At 50.3% G+C, this 18,188-nt stretch overlaps 6 protein-coding genes across 6 annotated transcripts; 3 read left to right on the forward strand and 3 right to left on the reverse strand.

Annotated features, from left to right (window-relative positions):
- Nucleotides 1–113: 113 nt before the first annotated feature.
- On the reverse strand, nt 114–4,785 carry HER10_EVM0006605 (uncharacterized protein; the record flags this gene model as incomplete). Its single annotated transcript, XM_035476186.1, has 6 exons — nt 114–858; nt 915–1,060; nt 1,121–1,273; nt 3,780–4,520; nt 4,575–4,594; nt 4,662–4,785. 6 exons carry the CDS (start codon nt 4,783–4,785, stop codon nt 114–116), a joined length of 1,929 nt encoding a protein of 642 aa, XP_035328115.1.
- Nucleotides 4,786–5,445: 660 nt separating this feature from the next.
- On the reverse strand, nt 5,446–7,959 carry HER10_EVM0001600 (terpene synthase metal-binding domain protein; the record flags this gene model as incomplete). Its single annotated transcript, XM_035471344.1, has 6 exons — nt 5,446–5,739; nt 5,804–5,837; nt 5,899–5,988; nt 6,047–6,203; nt 6,288–6,482; nt 7,923–7,959. The coding sequence occupies 6 exons, from the start codon at nt 7,957–7,959 to the stop codon at nt 5,446–5,448; spliced, it is 807 nt and encodes a 268-aa protein (XP_035327618.1).
- A 430-nt stretch (nt 7,960–8,389) lies between these two features.
- On the forward strand, nt 8,390–10,250 carry HER10_EVM0003586 (cytochrome P450; the record flags this gene model as incomplete). The annotated part of the gene is made up of 5 exons (XM_035473258.1): nt 8,390–9,184; nt 9,244–9,564; nt 9,640–9,750; nt 9,842–10,008; nt 10,076–10,250. The coding sequence occupies 5 exons, from the start codon at nt 8,390–8,392 to the stop codon at nt 10,248–10,250; spliced, it is 1,569 nt and encodes a 522-aa protein (XP_035327809.1).
- A 986-nt stretch (nt 10,251–11,236) lies between these two features.
- On the forward strand, nt 11,237–11,716 carry HER10_EVM0003402 (uncharacterized protein; the record flags this gene model as incomplete). Its single annotated transcript, XM_035473079.1, has 1 exon — nt 11,237–11,716. The coding sequence occupies one exon, from the start codon at nt 11,237–11,239 to the stop codon at nt 11,714–11,716; it is 480 nt and encodes a 159-aa protein (XP_035327793.1).
- A 2,046-nt stretch (nt 11,717–13,762) lies between these two features.
- On the forward strand, nt 13,763–15,639 carry HER10_EVM0012176 (eukaryotic aspartyl protease; the record flags this gene model as incomplete). Its single annotated transcript, XM_035481577.1, has 3 exons — nt 13,763–14,249; nt 14,314–15,222; nt 15,281–15,639. 3 exons carry the CDS (start codon nt 13,763–13,765, stop codon nt 15,637–15,639), a joined length of 1,755 nt encoding a protein of 584 aa, XP_035328583.1.
- Nucleotides 15,640–15,946: 307 nt separating this feature from the next.
- Nucleotides 15,947–17,814, reverse strand: HER10_EVM0003826 (uncharacterized protein; the record flags this gene model as incomplete). Its single annotated transcript, XM_035473489.1, has 2 exons — nt 15,947–17,427; nt 17,496–17,814. 2 exons carry the CDS (start codon nt 17,812–17,814, stop codon nt 15,947–15,949), a joined length of 1,800 nt encoding a protein of 599 aa, XP_035327835.1.
- Between the last annotated feature and the right edge of the window lie 374 nt (nt 17,815–18,188).

The following is an 18,188-nucleotide window of genomic DNA, read 5'->3' on the forward strand; positions in this document are numbered from 1 at the left end:
TCCCACATGCCCCGTGCCGAATTGCCGAAGGCGTCGGCGAAAACGAGATCGTAATATATGCGTGGTATTCTTATTCACTTTGTTTGAATATTTACAGAGAACGATCTTTTCGATTATGCCGGGCATCCGCTGGCGGGGAAGTTGCAGCTGCTGGTCTTGCCGCCTCCCGTGATCTTGGTGTTCTCAAAGGTGATGTCGGAGCAGCTGCCGTCACCGCAGAGGATGTAGTAGTTGTAGGCGTCGCTAGTGGCAGTTCCAGTCACATCGATGAAGTGAATGCCGGAAATCTTGACTCCGTTGGTGGGCGAGCCAGTCGGGCCACCGTTGAGGTAATCCTGCTGGACATCAATGCCGTAGGTGTCGATATCGGTGAGGGTGATGTTCTTGTATGTGACGTTGCTAACCTCGCCAGTGGTGTTGGAGTTGGACTTGATGCGGCAGCCGTTGGAGCTCTTGACGACCTGGGAGTTGGAAAAGACAACGCCGTCAACGGTGTTGTTGCTCTTGCCGCCGATGGAGCCGATGCTGAGGCCGTGACCTCCGTAGCAGTAGAGGTTGTTGACAGTGATCTTGGTTCCACTGGTGACGGCGACGCAGTCGTCCTGGTTGTGGACCTTGATGTTCTCGAGCAGGACGTTGTCGCTGGAGGAGATGTCGAAACCGTCACTGTTGTGGGCGGCGGCCTTGCTGCCGCTCTTGGAGTTGGGCGCGTCACCAGCAGAGTTGTCGAGGACAAGGCCGGAGACGGTGAGACCCTGGTTGCCGGTCATGGAAAAGCAGTGGACGGGCCAGTTCTTGATGTTCAGGTTGGTGATCTTGGCGTTGGTGGTCTTCTTGACGACAACGAAGTGGTTAGGCCTGATTTCACTGGTTAGCTTCAAGTCTTCGTCTGCCTCAAGGAAGTAGTCACTCACTTGTCGCCACCACCGTTGGATCCAAGACCGTCCCAGTAGGCGGCACCATTGCCCTCAATCACATGTCCGGGGGCGCCAGTAATAACAATGTTGGTTCCGGAGATGATGATGGGGTCGAAGCTGCTGTCGACGGTATCGGCAAAAGTCTGAGCGCGGAGTTAGTACCCAATTTCTCGTCTAGTCGCAAGTCGGAAAAAGAAACGTACGGTTGTGCCGTCGAAGGTGACCTTGGTACCCGTCTGAAGCTTGGAGAGATCGATAGCACCGTTGGAGGGCGCAGCAATGTTAGAGAGCGTGATATCGGTGCATGTCTTGACGGCGTTCGCAATGTCGTCGTACTTGGTGACAACGCAGCCGGTCTAAAGTGGGCGAGAAACGGGTCAGTCAGATTGCCGGGTCTTGGCGCGCATCAGATGGGTCGTGGATCGCATAGGGCTGACTTACGGCGTTGCTTGCGCGAGGAATGGTGTTTGTGTAACGAATGTGAGATCCGTGGTGGCCACGAGGAGACGCCGCTACCAGAACGACGTTCAGCAGAGCCGCAGCAGGGGCGAAAAACTTGGCCATCTTGGCGTGGAGAAAAGAGAACGACGGTAGTGAATCGAACAAGAAAGTGAGTGGTGGTGAGAATCGGAGACTGGCTGGGGAAACAAACGCCAAGTAGGGTGCCAAGGTAATGTGTTATATATCTTCCAGATCCAGTCTTGGCGACCGCAACAGAAGAAGAATATGGCCTCACTGATTGGAGGACATTTGTAGACCCTCATCCCTCCGAACGGGTGAACAACACATTTTGGGAATGACTGGCATGCCTGGCAACGCGGCTCAGTGGATATTGCAGGGCTTTGTTCGGTTGGATCCATTCGGAGTCAACGGGCTCTGTCGATATGACTTGAAATGGCCAACATCATCTGTCTAGGTTTGTTTAGTGCGTCGGCCGTTGCACCGATCAGGCGCTTGTTCTTGAGCCAGAAGGATTTTGTGGGGGTCAAGACCTGCATCTTTCTAATGACAGCGTTTCATGTCAATCAGGAACATGACATCGACCAACGAGCGTTGTTAGAGTGCGAGTTGATATGCGGGTGAAGTTGCTATCTTCTGCCCAGTTGAGGCGCACCACCCCTTATTCTCTCCCGTCTCCACCGACTAATCTCTTTGAGTCAGGGGCGCGTCGAACCAACCGGCCTAGAGCCCGAAAGCAGGGACCCCCATCGGATTCCACGAATCTGCAATCAACCTGACACTCGCTACAGAGGTTGGAGCCGGGATGTGGGACAGGCGTTGTTGAAGCCTCAAAAGCCAGTTGAGGTGTTGTAATTCATCAATAAGCGTAGTCTCAGCAAGTCATGTTTACAATGACGAACTCTGGTCATCTAATGAAGTTTGCGCCAAAGTCGGAAGGTTTTAGACGCATGGCACTTGTGAGGTATCGGGACGTTTAACGTCCGACATCTTTGCAAGACGATTGGCCTGAATCACGCATTGGCTTTCCAGCTGGACACGCACACCACCTCAGCTTCGTCCCGTCATGGTCTCTGCGTTTTGGGGCAACGCTCTTTTCGTTTCGTTTCTCCGGGAAGTCTAACGATCCGTTCTTCTCGCTGGTGTAGAATTGTTAAGCGAGGGATTACTTTGCCGAACACTCAGCCGAACGACTGTCTTAAGATGCACCTGGCAATTGTGTGAGGAGACTTTGGAAGTTTCCTTCTGAAGACTAGAAGAATTGGTCGCGAGCGAAATATCAGTCAGCAATCATCCGAAACATGTGCAGATGAGCATTAGTGTTGGAAATGAGAGCAGATGAAAGGGATGAATGACGTAAATTGATCTCAGTGACACGTTTCTGCCCCGCAGATAGAAGAATGTCAAGACTCTGAGGCAGAATTGCCTCGGATTGAGGGTATAATCTGCCGGCAGAAAATTTTGACTTTAGAGTTAGGGGCACGAAGTTTGCATGAACTCTACTCTTATTGAAAACAAAGGGCATAACACAGGCCATGTGTCTATAATGAGTGTAGTATAATTGACTTTGTCTACCCATTGCGGAGAAGCTCCTTTCGGGAAGCTTTGGCCAAATTCCAGGAGCTTAGACTTTTGCTTCTTGCATCTCTCAATCTTGAGCTGCATTGGTGAGTATGAGGTAAGTCAGCCATGACTCAACAGAAAGCGGCAAGTTGGTTGTTGGCACAGTTTACAAGTCATTTGACGAAGTTGGTGTTGTGCTTTGGTCTATGATCAGTTGCTGAATCTCTGAGACTATCCTCATTCGTCGCTGTGTATACCTACGAATAACAAATTTCCTTCCAATTCGCTTTTCATGCTTCATTCATGGTGTTTGGTATCCTCTGTCGCAAAGTCAAGACCAAGTTCCTAAAACACCCGCAATGCATCACTCTGACCAAGTGGGAACTAAGTCAGAAAAGTTGCCTTAAGCCTCACTCATGCCTGCTTCTAGAGACATCTCTCTTGGGATACCGATGAAGCTTTCTTGCACAATAAACTCTGAATTATTGGTGTCCACTGAACAACGATGACGAGTTACAGAGAAAGATTCAAGACCAGGTTCATGTCCACGAGCGATGCCCAGCGAAGAATGCACAAGAAAGCTTGTTCTTGCATCGAAGAGATATCCTTCGTGGACAAATGGCGAACTAAAGACATTCCCCATCTGAGCAATGCTCAGCCGCTTCAATTGACCTCAATACCAACTTTGCCTTGGTGTTTTCCTGACTGCAGATACTCGTACGCCTCCTTCAGTTGTTCCAGGTTGAAGACCTTGGGATCAATGACAGGGCGCAGCTTGTCTGTGTCGGCCTCGATGGCCCGACACATCTCTTCAAGCTGTAGCCGACTGCCGCACCAGACTCCTCGAACGGTAACTAGGCTCAGCCACGAATCCAAAAACGTTGGCATGTCGTGCTCAGACGGGTTACCGCCAGCAAACCCCGTGGTGATGATAGTCCCGTCTAGTCTGCAGCTGACAAGACTTTGTCTCAGAGTCGTTGGTCCCGCAACTTCGACGACCAAGTCCACGCCAACGCCTCCGGTCAATCTTTTGGCCTCTTTTCCCCAATCGATCGTCTCACGATAGTTGATGATATGGTCAACACCGAGCTTCTCAAGAAGTTTAGCTTTCTCGGCAGAGCTGGTGGTGGCAATGACCCTCGCTCCGACGGCTTTGGCAAATTGAATGGCAAAGATGCTTACTCCGCCCGTACCCTGCGTGAGAACCCATTGCCCAGCCGAGACTTGCTTGCCTGATAGTCCAAAGAGAGCGTTCCAAGCAGTAACGCCAGCACAAGTCAGGGCTGCGCCTTCAATGAAGGTCAAGCCTCGAGGCAGCGGGACGAGACCCTGCTCGCTGAAGACCCCGATGGTGCGAAAAGTGCCATCGAGTACGGCACCAAGCCCAGACTTTGGAAGGTCGTCGCTGAGTGGACCTGCGATGTATCTCTGAGCTAGCGCCGTAACCACTTTATCGCCTGGTTTGAATCGGGTAACATGCTTTCCGACAGCTAGTACTGTGCCTGCGCCGTCAGACCCGGGGACAACGTCCGGTCTGACGTCCCAAGGGTATGTCCCCTTAGTAATCGTGAGATCTCGGTACTATCGGCAAGCTCAGTCAACTGGAATATACATCAAACGGGAGTAAGTACAAACGTTCAAGGTGGCGCCTTGTACTAGAAGCAGGTGTTAGTGATTATAACACGTACACAGGGGCGATTAGGGATAATGTGTTGCACCAACTTTTGACTAGAACCTGGCTATCACCAACCTCTGGAGACTTCTCATCCGAAAACTGTAGAGAATCTAATCCATTTTCACCGATAACCTTCCATTGCCTGCTTATTTCGGGGATCGCTTGCACCATGGTATTTAGGTCTCTTCGGTGGATCGATGTAACTGCACTATCGAGAGGTGAAGATTCCACGTAAGTGCTCTTTCACCAACGCTTTCCGTTGAATATCTCTGAAAGACCAACGCGTCTAATTTGACTACTGATCTAGTCAGCTTATATCCCATCGACTGCGGCATGGCGTCGGTACATAGATACGTACTACCGATGAGGGGTAATATCAAATTACGTATCATTCCAAGATGTTCCGTCTTGGGTACTTCAATCTGACGGACCTAGTCGAAAGATTGAAAAAGAATCAGCATTGAAGAAAACTAGAGACTTGTATGCCGGCATCATGCCGCAGTCGATGGGGAAACGGCTGGATCACGGCAATTATAGCTATTAAGTATGGCCATGACAAATGAAGCTCATACGATGGGCTAGCTACCTTACCTGATTCATAAGCGCTAAGGGCCTTTGGCGCCGCGGCTTTGGTGATTACAATTGTGACATGACAAGATAACGTTATAGTCAATTGCGTAATCTTGTAGCACGATATTGAGAGAGTTGAGTTAGTCCGAAGTGCTTTATTGCGCGCTTGCTGTTTCGAAGGAATCGTCACCATTACTTCTGTTCATAAACGACTGTAGGACTAGCTAAATGAAGCTATTGTGAATTTTGAAGTCTTTCCCTTTACAAGCGCATAACCAAGCCCCCGGAAATTGAATGCTGCGAAACGCCATATCGGCCTGTCTGAAGACTCCAAGTCAGGTTGCCAGTGCAGATGTATTTACAACCATCAATGTAAGTCTTGAGGTTAGCCGCTAATGTTTCATCATCGGAAAACTTAGCTATCAGGCACTCGGCAGCATGGTTGAATTCAGTGATAGCCTTGTGGATCATTTCAGTGACCATGGATACTGCAACATCAAGGCTTTCCGTTTCTCTGAAGAGCAAGGGGACAACGCTCTCGACCGTTTGCTGTGCCTTCGGGATGAGAGTCAGCAAACACGCTACTATGAGAAGAAAGAACACGTCGAGGATGGCTTACTATCTCTTTCTTAAGAGAGAGGAGGTCATTGACGCTGGGTGTCTCCGTTAGTGCTCTGATATACACGCATTGGTATGAGTAGTTAGTCAACATACGCCCATACGAGAATGTTCGCCTGGTCCCATAATGTCCTCATTTCCACCTCTCTGAGGGCTTCGATCGGGACAGAGACCCCGCAGGCATAGCTAGTAATGTCAGCGCATCCAATAACCTCCCGAAGTAGATGTATTCGAATATGCATACTCAATGAAGAACAAGCAGACGTTGACTGCGCCTGTTCCCATCCTGGTTGCAATGTATTCTCGCGTAGACGGGAGCTCAGGGCCAAGCCGACGCTGCTGTTCTGTTTCGGAGGTCTCTATGAAGAACTTGATCTCATCGAAAAGAAGCTCTCGGTGATCTGATTGATGCATAATAGGTCAGAGATAGTAAAGACTTGACCTGAGAGAATCCGGTGCGATCAGAGGTTCGGCCAAAGACTCACCGTAGTCATAAGCCTCGCACACCGCATCGCCAATTACTTTGAAAAAAGCGATGATATAGTTCGTCGGGACTTCATGGGAGGCCTCATTGTCGGAGGAAAGACGAAGGCAGTATCGCACGTATTCGAGGGTTTCTCGTCGGAAGACGTGTGCGGCTTCAAGATTGTCGTACAGATGCCCCCCCTTTTCATCGATTTCTGCTGGGATCAGTCGAAAAACCTGTAGCAGTCATCTCGCACACTTACGGTCATCCCATGTGAATAGCTGAAATGTTTAGCCGGAGTTAATTGCATACAACTTGACAAGGAAGTGAACGCACCCAGAGGACTACACAACGCAGGATATCTCCCCGTTCCAGGTTCACTCCAGGGTACCAAGTTGATATGAATAGGCCTACATCGATTTTTGACATTGAATTTCGGCTCTTGGGTAACTCAGTGAAGCTAAATAAAGCCTAGTCAGCTAACCATGTTAAAGACTAACTGGAGGTTTTATCAGATATCGTACCTTGCAACCCGTTCTCCAGAAAGAGTTCGAAGGCCTTCCAGACAAGGGCTTGCGTCTTTTGGCCATGGTTTGAAGAGCAGGCTGAGATCCGGAATACGAAGATCTTGACCCTTGAGCTGTTGGATGAGGGTCTGACGGACGTCGAGGCAAGCCATCACCGATGCTCTTGTTTATTAATCCACAATATAGGTTCTGGAAATGAGCAATGTGAGATTGGGCCCCTGATTATTGATGAGCTGTACATATGAGACAGCAGTATATATACCTGTCCAACCAAGACTACGACACTCATGGACCTTCTTCACCTGGTTGGATTACGGAGATCATACCTCCTACTTTTTTTTTTTTGGGATGCCTCACTTATCGAACATCTCGCAGTTGGAAGACAGACCTTGATTTGTGGATGAAGCCAAGGGTGGGAAAGGCGTCATTCCCGCATTTCGGGGTTATTGCTCTGGAGCTCGGCGATTCCATGATACAGACAGGGTACTATGCAGACTGAGAAGGCCCTCATCTGTTCACTTTTGATGCCATTAATCTAGAGAAACCTGATACCGATGTTTTCATATCTTCATCAGCAGCCACCTGGCGCAATGAAGCAATCCAACTCGCTGTACAAAAGTACACTTCTCGGAGGTTCCAACACGTATAACCTGCCTGAATTTCGAAGTACCGACATGCCAAGCCGATGAAACCTCACATGCTGTTGGTTTGTGATGGAACTCTTACTGTGCATGTTGACTGCATAAAGGCCGTAATCAGTGTAACTCCGAGCTCCGGATTTGTTGGAGACTCATTACCCTGCGGATGGTGTCGTCGGCGTACCGGCAAGGGCTACGCTAACCTGGTGTACCCGAATCCTTGTGTTATATTCGCCTTGGCATCGTATTTGAGGCATGGTACTGTGGACGAAAGAGGTAAATGCTCGATTACGCTGAAGTCGTCATGGGCCAGGATCGAAGGCCGAAGCGTTGCCATTCCTGGCATTGTCCCAACCATGCTTCATTGGGTTGGGGGGTAAGCATGCACACATTGTAACCTTCATTGACCTCCTGCTGGGTCCATTTATTCCTCTTAGCCAGTCGGTGCCAATCAAATAAATCTTATTCTTGGAACTCGCTGGGCAGCACCTCGGAGTCCATAATCCCAAGATGAAATGTTGCTCATCCGGGATAGTTTGGTAGCCGTGCCGCAATGTACTGATGTTGAGCTGGCTTCTCAAGTACAGGGGATCTGCATGGAATATGCAGCAAAACATCTAGAAGTAGCTAATCAACGGTGGAGTGGCCAAGCGGTGCGGACGGTCGGGAGTTGTCTAGAATCATGCCAGGGCGTCATGAGAGATAAGGCGGTGATCATATAGCTCGCCGCTGGCAATAGTCAGGTCGGTCGAATCTACGTCTACTTTGGTCTGATAAATATTTTAGAAAGCTGGCATCGGGCACTTCATTTTCTTTCGCTGAAGTGTCAGGAGGGAAAACCTAGGAAAATTCGATATTCCATTAGCGGCCGGATTGAAATAATTCAAAGCTGCTCTCCTTCACCAGCCACGCATTAAAGTCGCCAATCTACGTGTAATAAGAAAAATCTATTGGCCATGGGTATCTTAGTGAACGACACTACCTTCAGACTCTTCTTGAGTAACCTTGTCACGATCTTCCCAGGACTCCTTTTTCTCTATATCATCTTTGTAGGCATCTACAACATCACGTTTCATCCTCTCGCAAAGTTCCCTGGTCCCAAACTGACAGCATTCACTGGCTGGTATGAGACCTACCACGAACTCTTTGGTGCACCTGGCAAGACTTTCGCCTACAAGATTCAACAGATGCATGACGACTATGGCCCTATCGTACGCATAAACCCTAACGAAATTCACGTCAGTGACCACCACTTTTTCGACGTCCTGTTCGCCGGAGGGAGCGCTCGCCGTGACAAGTACCCGCCGAGTGCCAGTGTCCAGGGCGCTCCTGGTGGCATCTTTGGGACCTTGAACCACGATACTCATCGAATGCGCCGGTCTGCCATCTCTGGCTTCTTCTCCAAGCAGTCTGTGGTTGTCCACGAAGGACTCATCCACGAGAAGGGTGAACAACTCTGCGAAGTTTTCAAGAATTACGCTAGAGAGGGCAATCCCTTCAACATTCGTGTCCCGCTGTTGGCTTACACCACCGACTTCTACTGCGCCCATGCGCTTGGCGAGACAGGTGACATGCACTTATTAAAAGACCAGGCAAAGGCCCAGAAGTGGAGAGAAAGTATCATCGCTCTGCTTCACTTTACCCCTATTGTCAGACAGTTCCCATGGTTTCTATCATTCGCGTTTGGACTCCCAATGTGGCTCATCCGACGAGTATCGTCAGATTTAGCCTTAGTAACCCAGGTTTTGCTGGTAAGTCGATAAATTGTGCAGTCACTAAATGCATATGAACAAGTCTAACACTCTGTTAGGACATGGAAGGTCAAGCAAAAGAGGCCATCAAAGACTCGTCGACATCCGTCGGTATTAAAGAGGGCAATGGCGGCCTCATGCAAGCGATTCTTAGTTCGAACTTGCCTCAGGGGGAGAAGGGCTTCAAGCGAATGGCCCAAGAAGGCTTCACTGTCTTGACAGCCTCGGGAGATACAATCGACAGAACTCTGACCACTGCTGTGTATCACTTACTCTCAAATCCAAATCACCTTGCCAAGTTAAAGGAAGAGCTGAGAGCCGCGATGCCAGACTCCAATATGGATGTGCCGCTGAGTAAGCTCGAAAGCTTGCCGTTGACCGTGAGTGCATCAACCTGATGCGAGTTATCTATCTTTGATCCAAGGTCATCTCACTAATGTCGATGTGCTGATAAGACCGCTGTCATCAAAGAGTCACTTCGGATCTCCGCGCTTATTACTATGAGAGTTGTGCTGCAAGCACCTGAGGAATGTCTCACATACCGAGATTGGGTCATCCCAACAAACGTAAGATCAATCATCAGTTATTCAAGTGATTTGTTTTCAAGTCGCCCTAGCAGAGTTGGTTGAATGTTTGCTGACCTAACTGGTTCGGAAGACGCCAATCGGCATGACATTCGCCGATCTGATGATGGACTCGAAGGCCTTTCCAGACCCTAGAATGTTTGATCCCGAGAGATGGCTCAAGTCTCACCCTCTTTACGCCCAGAACACGAAATGCTTCTTCCCTTTCGGGCGCGGACACCGCAATTGCATTGGACTCAAGTGCGTCAATTCCTCACTGCAACAGCAAGTTCTCGCAGGCATTTACTGACTATCATGCGCCGCCAAGTCTTGCTTGGGCAGAGATGTACGTTGCACTTGCAAAAGTTCTGCGTCGATTTGATCTGGAGTTGCACGATGTCATCAGAGAAAGGGACATTGATCACTACCGTGACTGCTTCCTGGGCGAGCCTCGAGATGATACGAAAGGCGTTCGGGTCAGGATTCTTCGTCTTTTGGACTAAACATGACAGGGTGCCTAGCAATGATCGGCGCAAGGCGGGTGCACTTCGGGTCGAATGTGCATGGATAGCCGGGAGAGTCAAGAACAGCCGTTGTGGATGGGGTCTGTTCAGACCTTCTTGTTGCATGTCCTTCTCCACTTCAAGTGCCACTGTCTCATGGAAGGCTCAATGCTATGCTAATTAGTGTCAAAGTGTTGTCATGGTGTCTCGAGTCTCGAGCAGTAGAACTGTAGCCCTCAGTTTCATCGTTACCGTTACTTTACCTGAGTTGAAAGCACTACGGCCACTTCTTCCGTGACGTCTATTTCCCGATCAATCTTCAATTTTCAAAGACGCCATAGCACAGCCATCGTTTTCTGAGAATGCAATACAGTATCTCAACTCATGATAACCACCATCAAGTCGGCCATAAAAGTAAGAAATACTGGTATAAGCCATCAAAGAACAGTAAATGAACGACGAAATATTTTACGGTTCAACGTCTCCCGAGATTTCTTGTCGTCACCGTAATCTCTGTCATTGGTACTCCTCGAGGCCAACGCTCGCTTCAGTATATTCTTACTGTAATATCGAAGCCTTTATCAAAGAAGCATAGAGGGGCTCTATATGTATTTCCGACGGCTTGTTGTGTCATCCACTTCAATTGTGGGAATAGTTATTTCCAAGTCGTTAGCTGAACCCGGATGGAACCTTCCTTGATATCAAGGTCCTCAGAATTCAGGGGAAACAGCAAGAGCAGAGACCATAAAACGGCCAGCACTTCTTTCCAGAACACAAGGAAGAAAAGTTTTCCCACTTCGTTCAATCTTTCGCACAGCTTTCATGAGGAATTCCACGGCAAAATTGTCATCAATCTGGGTATTTTCCACGGTAGACTTCGGACGCATCGCATTACACCTGCCCCTCGTGGCTCGAAAACTCAAACATACACCTTTGTCACCACTGCGACCAGTGGGTCTCCAACTACAGTACGACTCCGCTTGATCATGGAAACAGTCCCAAGACCTGTGTTCATCTATGGTACCTTATGCGCCCTACCACTACTCGCCTGGGTCCTGACTGGTGACGCTACTCAAGTCAAGGAGATATCGGCCCTCATTCGGACCGCGAAAGTGGAAAACGTCGCACGTTACTCATTACACGGCTGTGATTATCCATGCGCCATTAGGGAGCATGGCTCATCCATCAGTGGATATCTCCTACAGCCTCAAACGCTCTCACAGCGGAAGAAGCTTGACGACTTTGAAGGCGAAGTTTACCAAGCCAATCCAATACAAGCTATGGTGTTAAGTCACGGTGGCGAAACGGTCGAGAGCTTAATCGAAGCGGATATATACCTATGGAATGGCGATAAAGATTTGGTTACTCACCAGTCTTGGGACTTGGAATGGTTTCTACAAGAAAGACTGGAAGACTGGATCGAGCTTTTTGCGGGAATGGAGATGGTGGGGGGTGGTGACCCTTAGAGCGTAGGCATCTTGGAAGCACTATGGCCCTGAACAGAACTCCAAACTTAAAAAGCCGTATGCAGTATTTAGCTTTGCTTCGAGGAGCATCGAGTTGATGGCTTGATCGACGGAATAATACAACGAAGACCAACTTCCAGATCTCTCATGTATTCCCGCCAATTAAAGCCAGCAACTAGATTGAACATCACTGTGAGTAAAACTTGCGTCCGTTAAAGTGTGAAAGTCCTTGCCGGAATCCGGGGGACGCCGCTCGGCACGGACAACGCAAAGCACGGGCGCGGAGCCCATAAATAGTCATAGGGTCTAGTCCGTCAGGCGCTGCACAAGAGAAGTCTAACCTTACTCGGTTCATCTCAGGTGGGTGCTGACTGAAATGTCTTGCTTTTGCATTCTTCAGCAGACTTTGAAGAATTACATCGATGGATTCTTCAACTTCTTCGACTTTCCGCTTAGTGTTTGACTTCTCTGGTGATGGGCTGAGAAGTACATGTATGTGGTCTGATTTTTCATGGCACCGAGTGATTTCTATGCTCTCCTTGCTTCAGGCCAGGCTGCAAGAGTCCGGGGGATCTCTCAGAATGTAACCCAGGATTGGCCAGCGGCAGGTTGAGCCTATCGAGCAAGCACTGTCGTGATCCTTGGATCATCGATATTGTCGCTTTCGGGTTAAAAACTGTAGCGCAATTGGCCCGGATCATATCGGCTATGATCTCTCCCGCACCCTCAGGCCGCAGATACTCGACCCGCTGAACTCCTGGAGCTCCTTTTTGACCCGTCAACAGCTCGGTGAGGGCTCTTGAAGAGATCTGAGGTAACCTGTTCAGGCATAGTGGCCGTGGCTCTCACACCAAATCGCGTCCACTTTCGTCTCAGGGGTTTGTCTGATCTACGATGTCCCACCACTAGCTCGCCTGCGGCCCCTAGTCAACTCTGCGACGCCAGGCCCTGGAGTCATTGTTTGAAGTGTCCGTCGCGACCACTCACAGGTCCGTCTTGGACGTTGGAAGGTGCCAAGGCCGAACTGCCAAGTCTTGCGAACTACCAAGCCTAGCATCCCTCCGCTAGGGCGAGACGAGTAGGAAAAAGCAAGGACCTCTTCGAGCATACTTGTACTGCCACGACTGCGTACTGCAGACGAAGGTTGTCGTTCGTCCATCTGGTGGACAATTAATTGTGTGTGTCTGCAAGCCAGCACCACCCCCGAGAGCAAAAAGTATCCGTAGGAATGCCAATGCCGCGTGAGTTGTGTGTCCCGTGTGCCAAATTTGGATTTTGGCTCAGCAGCCGCACCAGGCGGGAGGATGCTCGACAGGGTCTTCCCAAGACACTGCACTGACAAGGGATGTCAAAATGGGGTTCTCTTAGGGAAGAAAACGTGCGAACCATGCTACTTTCGAGACACCCAGACACCGTGGTTCCTCATCGTCGTTGGCTGGCCCCCCTCCCTTGGCGCGGTGACAGCTGGGACAGGCCATCGGCTAGTTCGTCTTCTCTCTCGCTCTTGGTCTTGGTCGATCTATTCCCATTTTCGTTTCCAATCTCTATTCTTGTCACAGCAATTCTCTTCTTTCGTTGCCTATTCTTTCCTTTACGCTAATCCTTTCTCTTTTTTCTCAATCGTTGTCTGCCTCGACGGTGGAGTTTGCTTCAATTCTACTCTTCCCACCTCTTGGAAGCTCTTGGTAGCCAAGGCGTGTTTTGCATTGCGTTGCGTCTGCCGTTTGAAAGGCAACCTTTCCCTCACGACCTCCCGGTGGGATCTCCAATACCATTCAACCATCGACAGCTTGCTGGATCAGCTTTACTTTTCGACTTCTGTTCGTTTTTCCTCATCATTGTCTTTTCCAGCCAGTTGGTTCCTGGTCTGTACGCTCCTTACCAACAACCGATTAGTTCTCACCAAAGGACACCCGAGACCGGCTTCCAAATTCACTCACGAGACGTCCGCCACCCTTCATCAACTCGATCAAGCGTCATTCCGTCTAAATAGTTCCCATGTGGCGACGACCGCGATAGCACGCATCATATTCGCCAACGCCAGAAATGGCGCTCCTCTCATCCGCTCTTTTGGCTCTTTCACTAGTCACTGGAGCACACGGATGGCCTCAGTTACCAACCGACGATGGCGATTCCAGAACGCTCATGACACTCCCCGTCATCCCATATACCGCCACACAACAGCACGATGTCCAAGTTGTCTCGCGCGGGCTCTCCCTCCCCGCAGATGAGGGCGATGAAGTCAGTATGATGATGACGCTGCCAGTGACTTCAAAGTCAAAGAGGAAGAGACGGATACGAGCCCCTCGAAAGGTTCTACTCGACAATCTTCTGGGCGATGATTTGGAGGCTCTTCCTGCCGCCCCGGTGGTTAAGCCTCCAACAGTGCGTGGCCTGCCTGTTGATGACAGTGTCGATGTTGACAGCGCCTTTGTCACGCTGCCCGTCATCCACTCTACCAAGCGTGGTGTATTTAGTAGACAGGTCGAGGCGAAGCTTGCCAACCGTTCGGATGTGGCTTACTATGCCCAACGTGAGCAGCACCACTATTTGCCTTGACGGATGAGTACTTGGAATACACACTAACTCCAGCATAGTTAACATTGGCACACCCCCTCAGCCAGTCTATGCTCAACTAGACACTGGTTCATTTGAGCTATGGGTGAACCCAGAGTGCGGGGCCCTCGCCGCTTCTGACCAACGCTTCTGTGAAGCCGTCGGCTTTTATGACACAGCTCGATCTTCAACCGCTGTCTCTTTGCAGACCACCAAAACTCTCCGCTACGGTATCGGCGCTGCGAATATCACCTATGTCCGCGACAGTCTCGCCCTCGCCGGCTCTCGAACAACAATGCAGCAGGTCCAATTTGGCGTCGCTACCAGCTCTGAAGATCAGTTCGCAGGAATTCTTGGTATTGGCTACGGAAATGGCGTCAACACCCGTTATAAGAACCTCGTCGACGAGCTCGTTACCCAAGGAGTCACCCGCACCAAAGCTTTTAGCCTCGGACTGGGCTCCAAAGACGAACAGGAAGGGGCAATAGTCTTTGGTGGCATTGACACCTCGAAATTCTCCGGTCCACTGGCACGCCTCCCGATTCTCCCGGCAGATCAGGCCCCTGACGGTGTTGCTCGGTACTGGGTAAACATGAACTCACTTAGTCTCACTCCGCCAAGTCGCCGCGTTCGCATGTACCAAAATAGCTCGATGCCAGTCTTTCTAGACAGTGGCGCTACTCTCACACTGCTGCCCGAAGAGCTTGCCGTGCAGGTTGCTACCGACTTCGGCTCGCCTGGTCTGGACGCCAACGGTTTCTACCCTGTCTCGTGTACTCTTGTCGATCTCAATGGGACCGTCGACTTCGACTTTGATGGGATGAAGATCAAGGTTCCTTACAAGGAGATGATTCGTGAGCTGCGCACCACCCCGCCGACGTGCTACCTGGGTATTGTCCCCAACGCGGACTTCACGTTGCTGGGCGATACCTTCTTACGTTCAGCTTATGGTAAGTCGAACGTAGAGTATCTTCAATAAGAAGCTGCCGTACTAACTAATATCCACAGCCGTCTTCGACCTAGACACCAACGCCGCTTACTTGGCGCAGTACGTCAACTGTGGCACCAGGACGATGCCCATCAGCCGGCCAGAAGACATTGCGGCTATCCGAGGATTATGCCCTGCCCCCGCCGGGTCTATCGCTGTTCCCGCCCCGCCAGCGAGCAACGGCACGACCACATCACCAGGAACGGGGACGGGATCCGGCTCAGGATCTGGCTCGGGAACCGGATCGACCCTGCCCACCAGTCCTGCTCCCGAGATGTCTGGCGTTCCGGCGTCTGAGACGATCTCATCAACTTCGACATCAGCACCAAGTACTCTCGCAATTGTCTTGGGTATCGGCTTAGCGGTCATTATGATGTGAAAAGTGGATAGTCGAATGAGTTATTGTTATGTACATATGTACATGCGGAAACCCCTTTTATGAGCATCTTGAGCGGACATTGTGTGACTTCATGGCGTTTGGAACAGCGGAACTGTCAAACTTTGGATTTAAGCATTATTGGGAAGGACTTTTCTCCACCCGGCGCATTGGATAAGCAGCGAGCATTGTTGAAAGTCGAGGTTTGAGACAGACGTTAATGCGATATGCCACATAGGGTGGCTTTTCGAGCTAACAGCTAGTCCTGATGCGTGAAGTGAACTGGTTCAGCACCTCGCCAGTGGGATCTCTACTTCAGCGTTATGACCTTGTCCTTTGCACTATTCAAAACAGCCATATCAGTAAATGTTGCCAGACCAACTCGACGGTACACTCCATCGCAGGCGTCATCTTCAACCACCATGAGCGCGATGAGCAGCTCAAGGTCTCCAAGCATCGTTTTCCCTAGGATTAGGTATTCGGGCTCTCTATCCCCGATCTCAAGCGAGACATCGGCTAGATCAGGATATTCTGTTATCCATTCTTCGTCCTCATCAAGCCTTGACGGATCCATATCGTCAAGTGTGAGGATAGGACACGACAAGACCACACTATGCGGTGAGGTACGTTCCTCCAAGAGAGTCATGCTCCGGACCTTGGCATACTCCGCCGCGAATAACCCAGTGTAACGGATCCGCCCGTTCAGAGAAGCCCATGACCAGCTGGGTGCCCGGGCTGACCTCACGTCTTCCGCATCGCCGTCTGCCTCGCAATCTTTCTTCGACCAGGTCAGCTGCTCGATAAACCATTTTTTCCACAGCCCAAAGGTATTGGTGTCCCGCCACAGACTCTGAAGCTCTAGGGTGATACCCTTCAAGGCATCTAGTCTGTCGCCAGGGTCACTCAACAATCGACGCGAGTACTGTTCGACTACTGTCATCCAAATGTACCTCTTCTCCTCCTCTTGGCCCCCGAAATTCGATCCAGCCTCATCATTAAACGCCAACCAGGGCAGACTTTCCAGCGGTTGCAAGTAATCTAAGCCTTCGCCCGTCACTCCCCGTAACTCAGTCTCTTGACACTGCCATAAGAGCTCATATTCCGAGAAGAAGAGTATCCTGGACGATAGCATAAACTCTTGAAGAACCCACCCACGCGTGTCAATAGCATGCCTAGGCATATGTGTACCAGATCGAAGATAGACAGTTCCTAGTCCGCCGCTAGACATGGGAATAAGAAACTCTTCTTCGGGTATGTATGTTCTGCGAGTGGCAAGAAACCCATCTCGGGCTCGGGCCGCAGTCCCGGCCGCGATCATGACAGCCGCGTTCTTGTAGATTAGAGCCATACCGCCAATCTCCTTCGCCTTGTCTTGGGCACAATCCTGAATAATGCAGTATGCATCAACCCAAAGGTACCTGAAACCTAGCTTTCGAGTGGCCACTACCGCGTCTCTGACTGTCTGCTCCAACTCTTCCATTCGTATCCCTTCAGTCATGCGTCCCAGGGAGGCTCGTACAAGGCTCCCAGGCTGTTTGCCACCCCAGCAGTAACTCAGGGCGACATACATACCTTCCTGTTCAGCATCATTGATGAGTAGCTTCAATGTGGGTGACTCGACTGTACCAACACCAATCACCCTAGTCGGTAAAAGAGCGTCTCGGCCGTATCGGCATCGACGATGGTCTTGTCTACATTTATTGTAAAGGCGCACTGCAGCTGAAAAAACCTTTTGGGTTTTGACATCTCTTTGAAGTGGTCTCCGGTAAACAAGATTGGCTGTAGGATCTCCTGAGACCTCGTCAGATGCTGCTATGCGCAATATTCGCATGAACCAGCCAGGTCCTCTAGCCACATACCGTGCTTGGCGTATGGATATATCGTGATGACGACTTTCCCGGAGGAAAGACTACCGTCTAATATGTCAATCCAAGGGGGTAAAACTTTGGAGTCTTTCATCGAAGAGCGATTGTGAAAGATGAGGGTTTCATCGTCAGGCCAGTCGTTTTCCTGATCCCTCTTAATTCTAGCCAAGATGAAGTGACATAGCGGGCAGCCGCCAATGGCTCGAGAGCAGCACTGCACAAACGTTGGGTGCTGCAGGCCAGCAGTTGAGTTGAGCGCCTTCAGACCGGCTTCAGAGAAGAGTAGAAGACAGCTAGAGCAGTACTCGTCCATAGGGTTCCGCCCCCGAGTTCTCTTGGAGCTCGAGTGTGGGCCACTCAGGTCAGTTTCGGACCGGCCTCGAGTGCGTACTGGTCTATGCGGGAGTGATGCTGACATGTTGCCCTAATGAACGATCCGTGACGACTAGCGATTGTTCAACATGCCAGGACAATAATATGCAATCGTGAACTTATGTAAAGGCGAATTGGACAACGAATACTGTGTCAGCACGATACGGGAAGAGGCGACACGCGAAAAAGAAGCTAGGCGTCCATGGGCGGCCTGCCACACACATGGCTGAGCCTGCATGAAGGCAACGAGGCGGAATATGCAGGCTCTTAGTTTTAGCAACTGGGTGGCTCATCGCCTCATTAGGCGTACTACCT

This window comes from Colletotrichum scovillei, assembly GCF_011075155.1.
Source record: "Colletotrichum scovillei strain TJNH1 chromosome Unknown Contig00010, whole genome shotgun sequence".
In the NCBI taxonomy this organism is placed as follows: domain Eukaryota; kingdom Fungi; phylum Ascomycota; class Sordariomycetes; order Glomerellales; family Glomerellaceae; genus Colletotrichum; species Colletotrichum scovillei.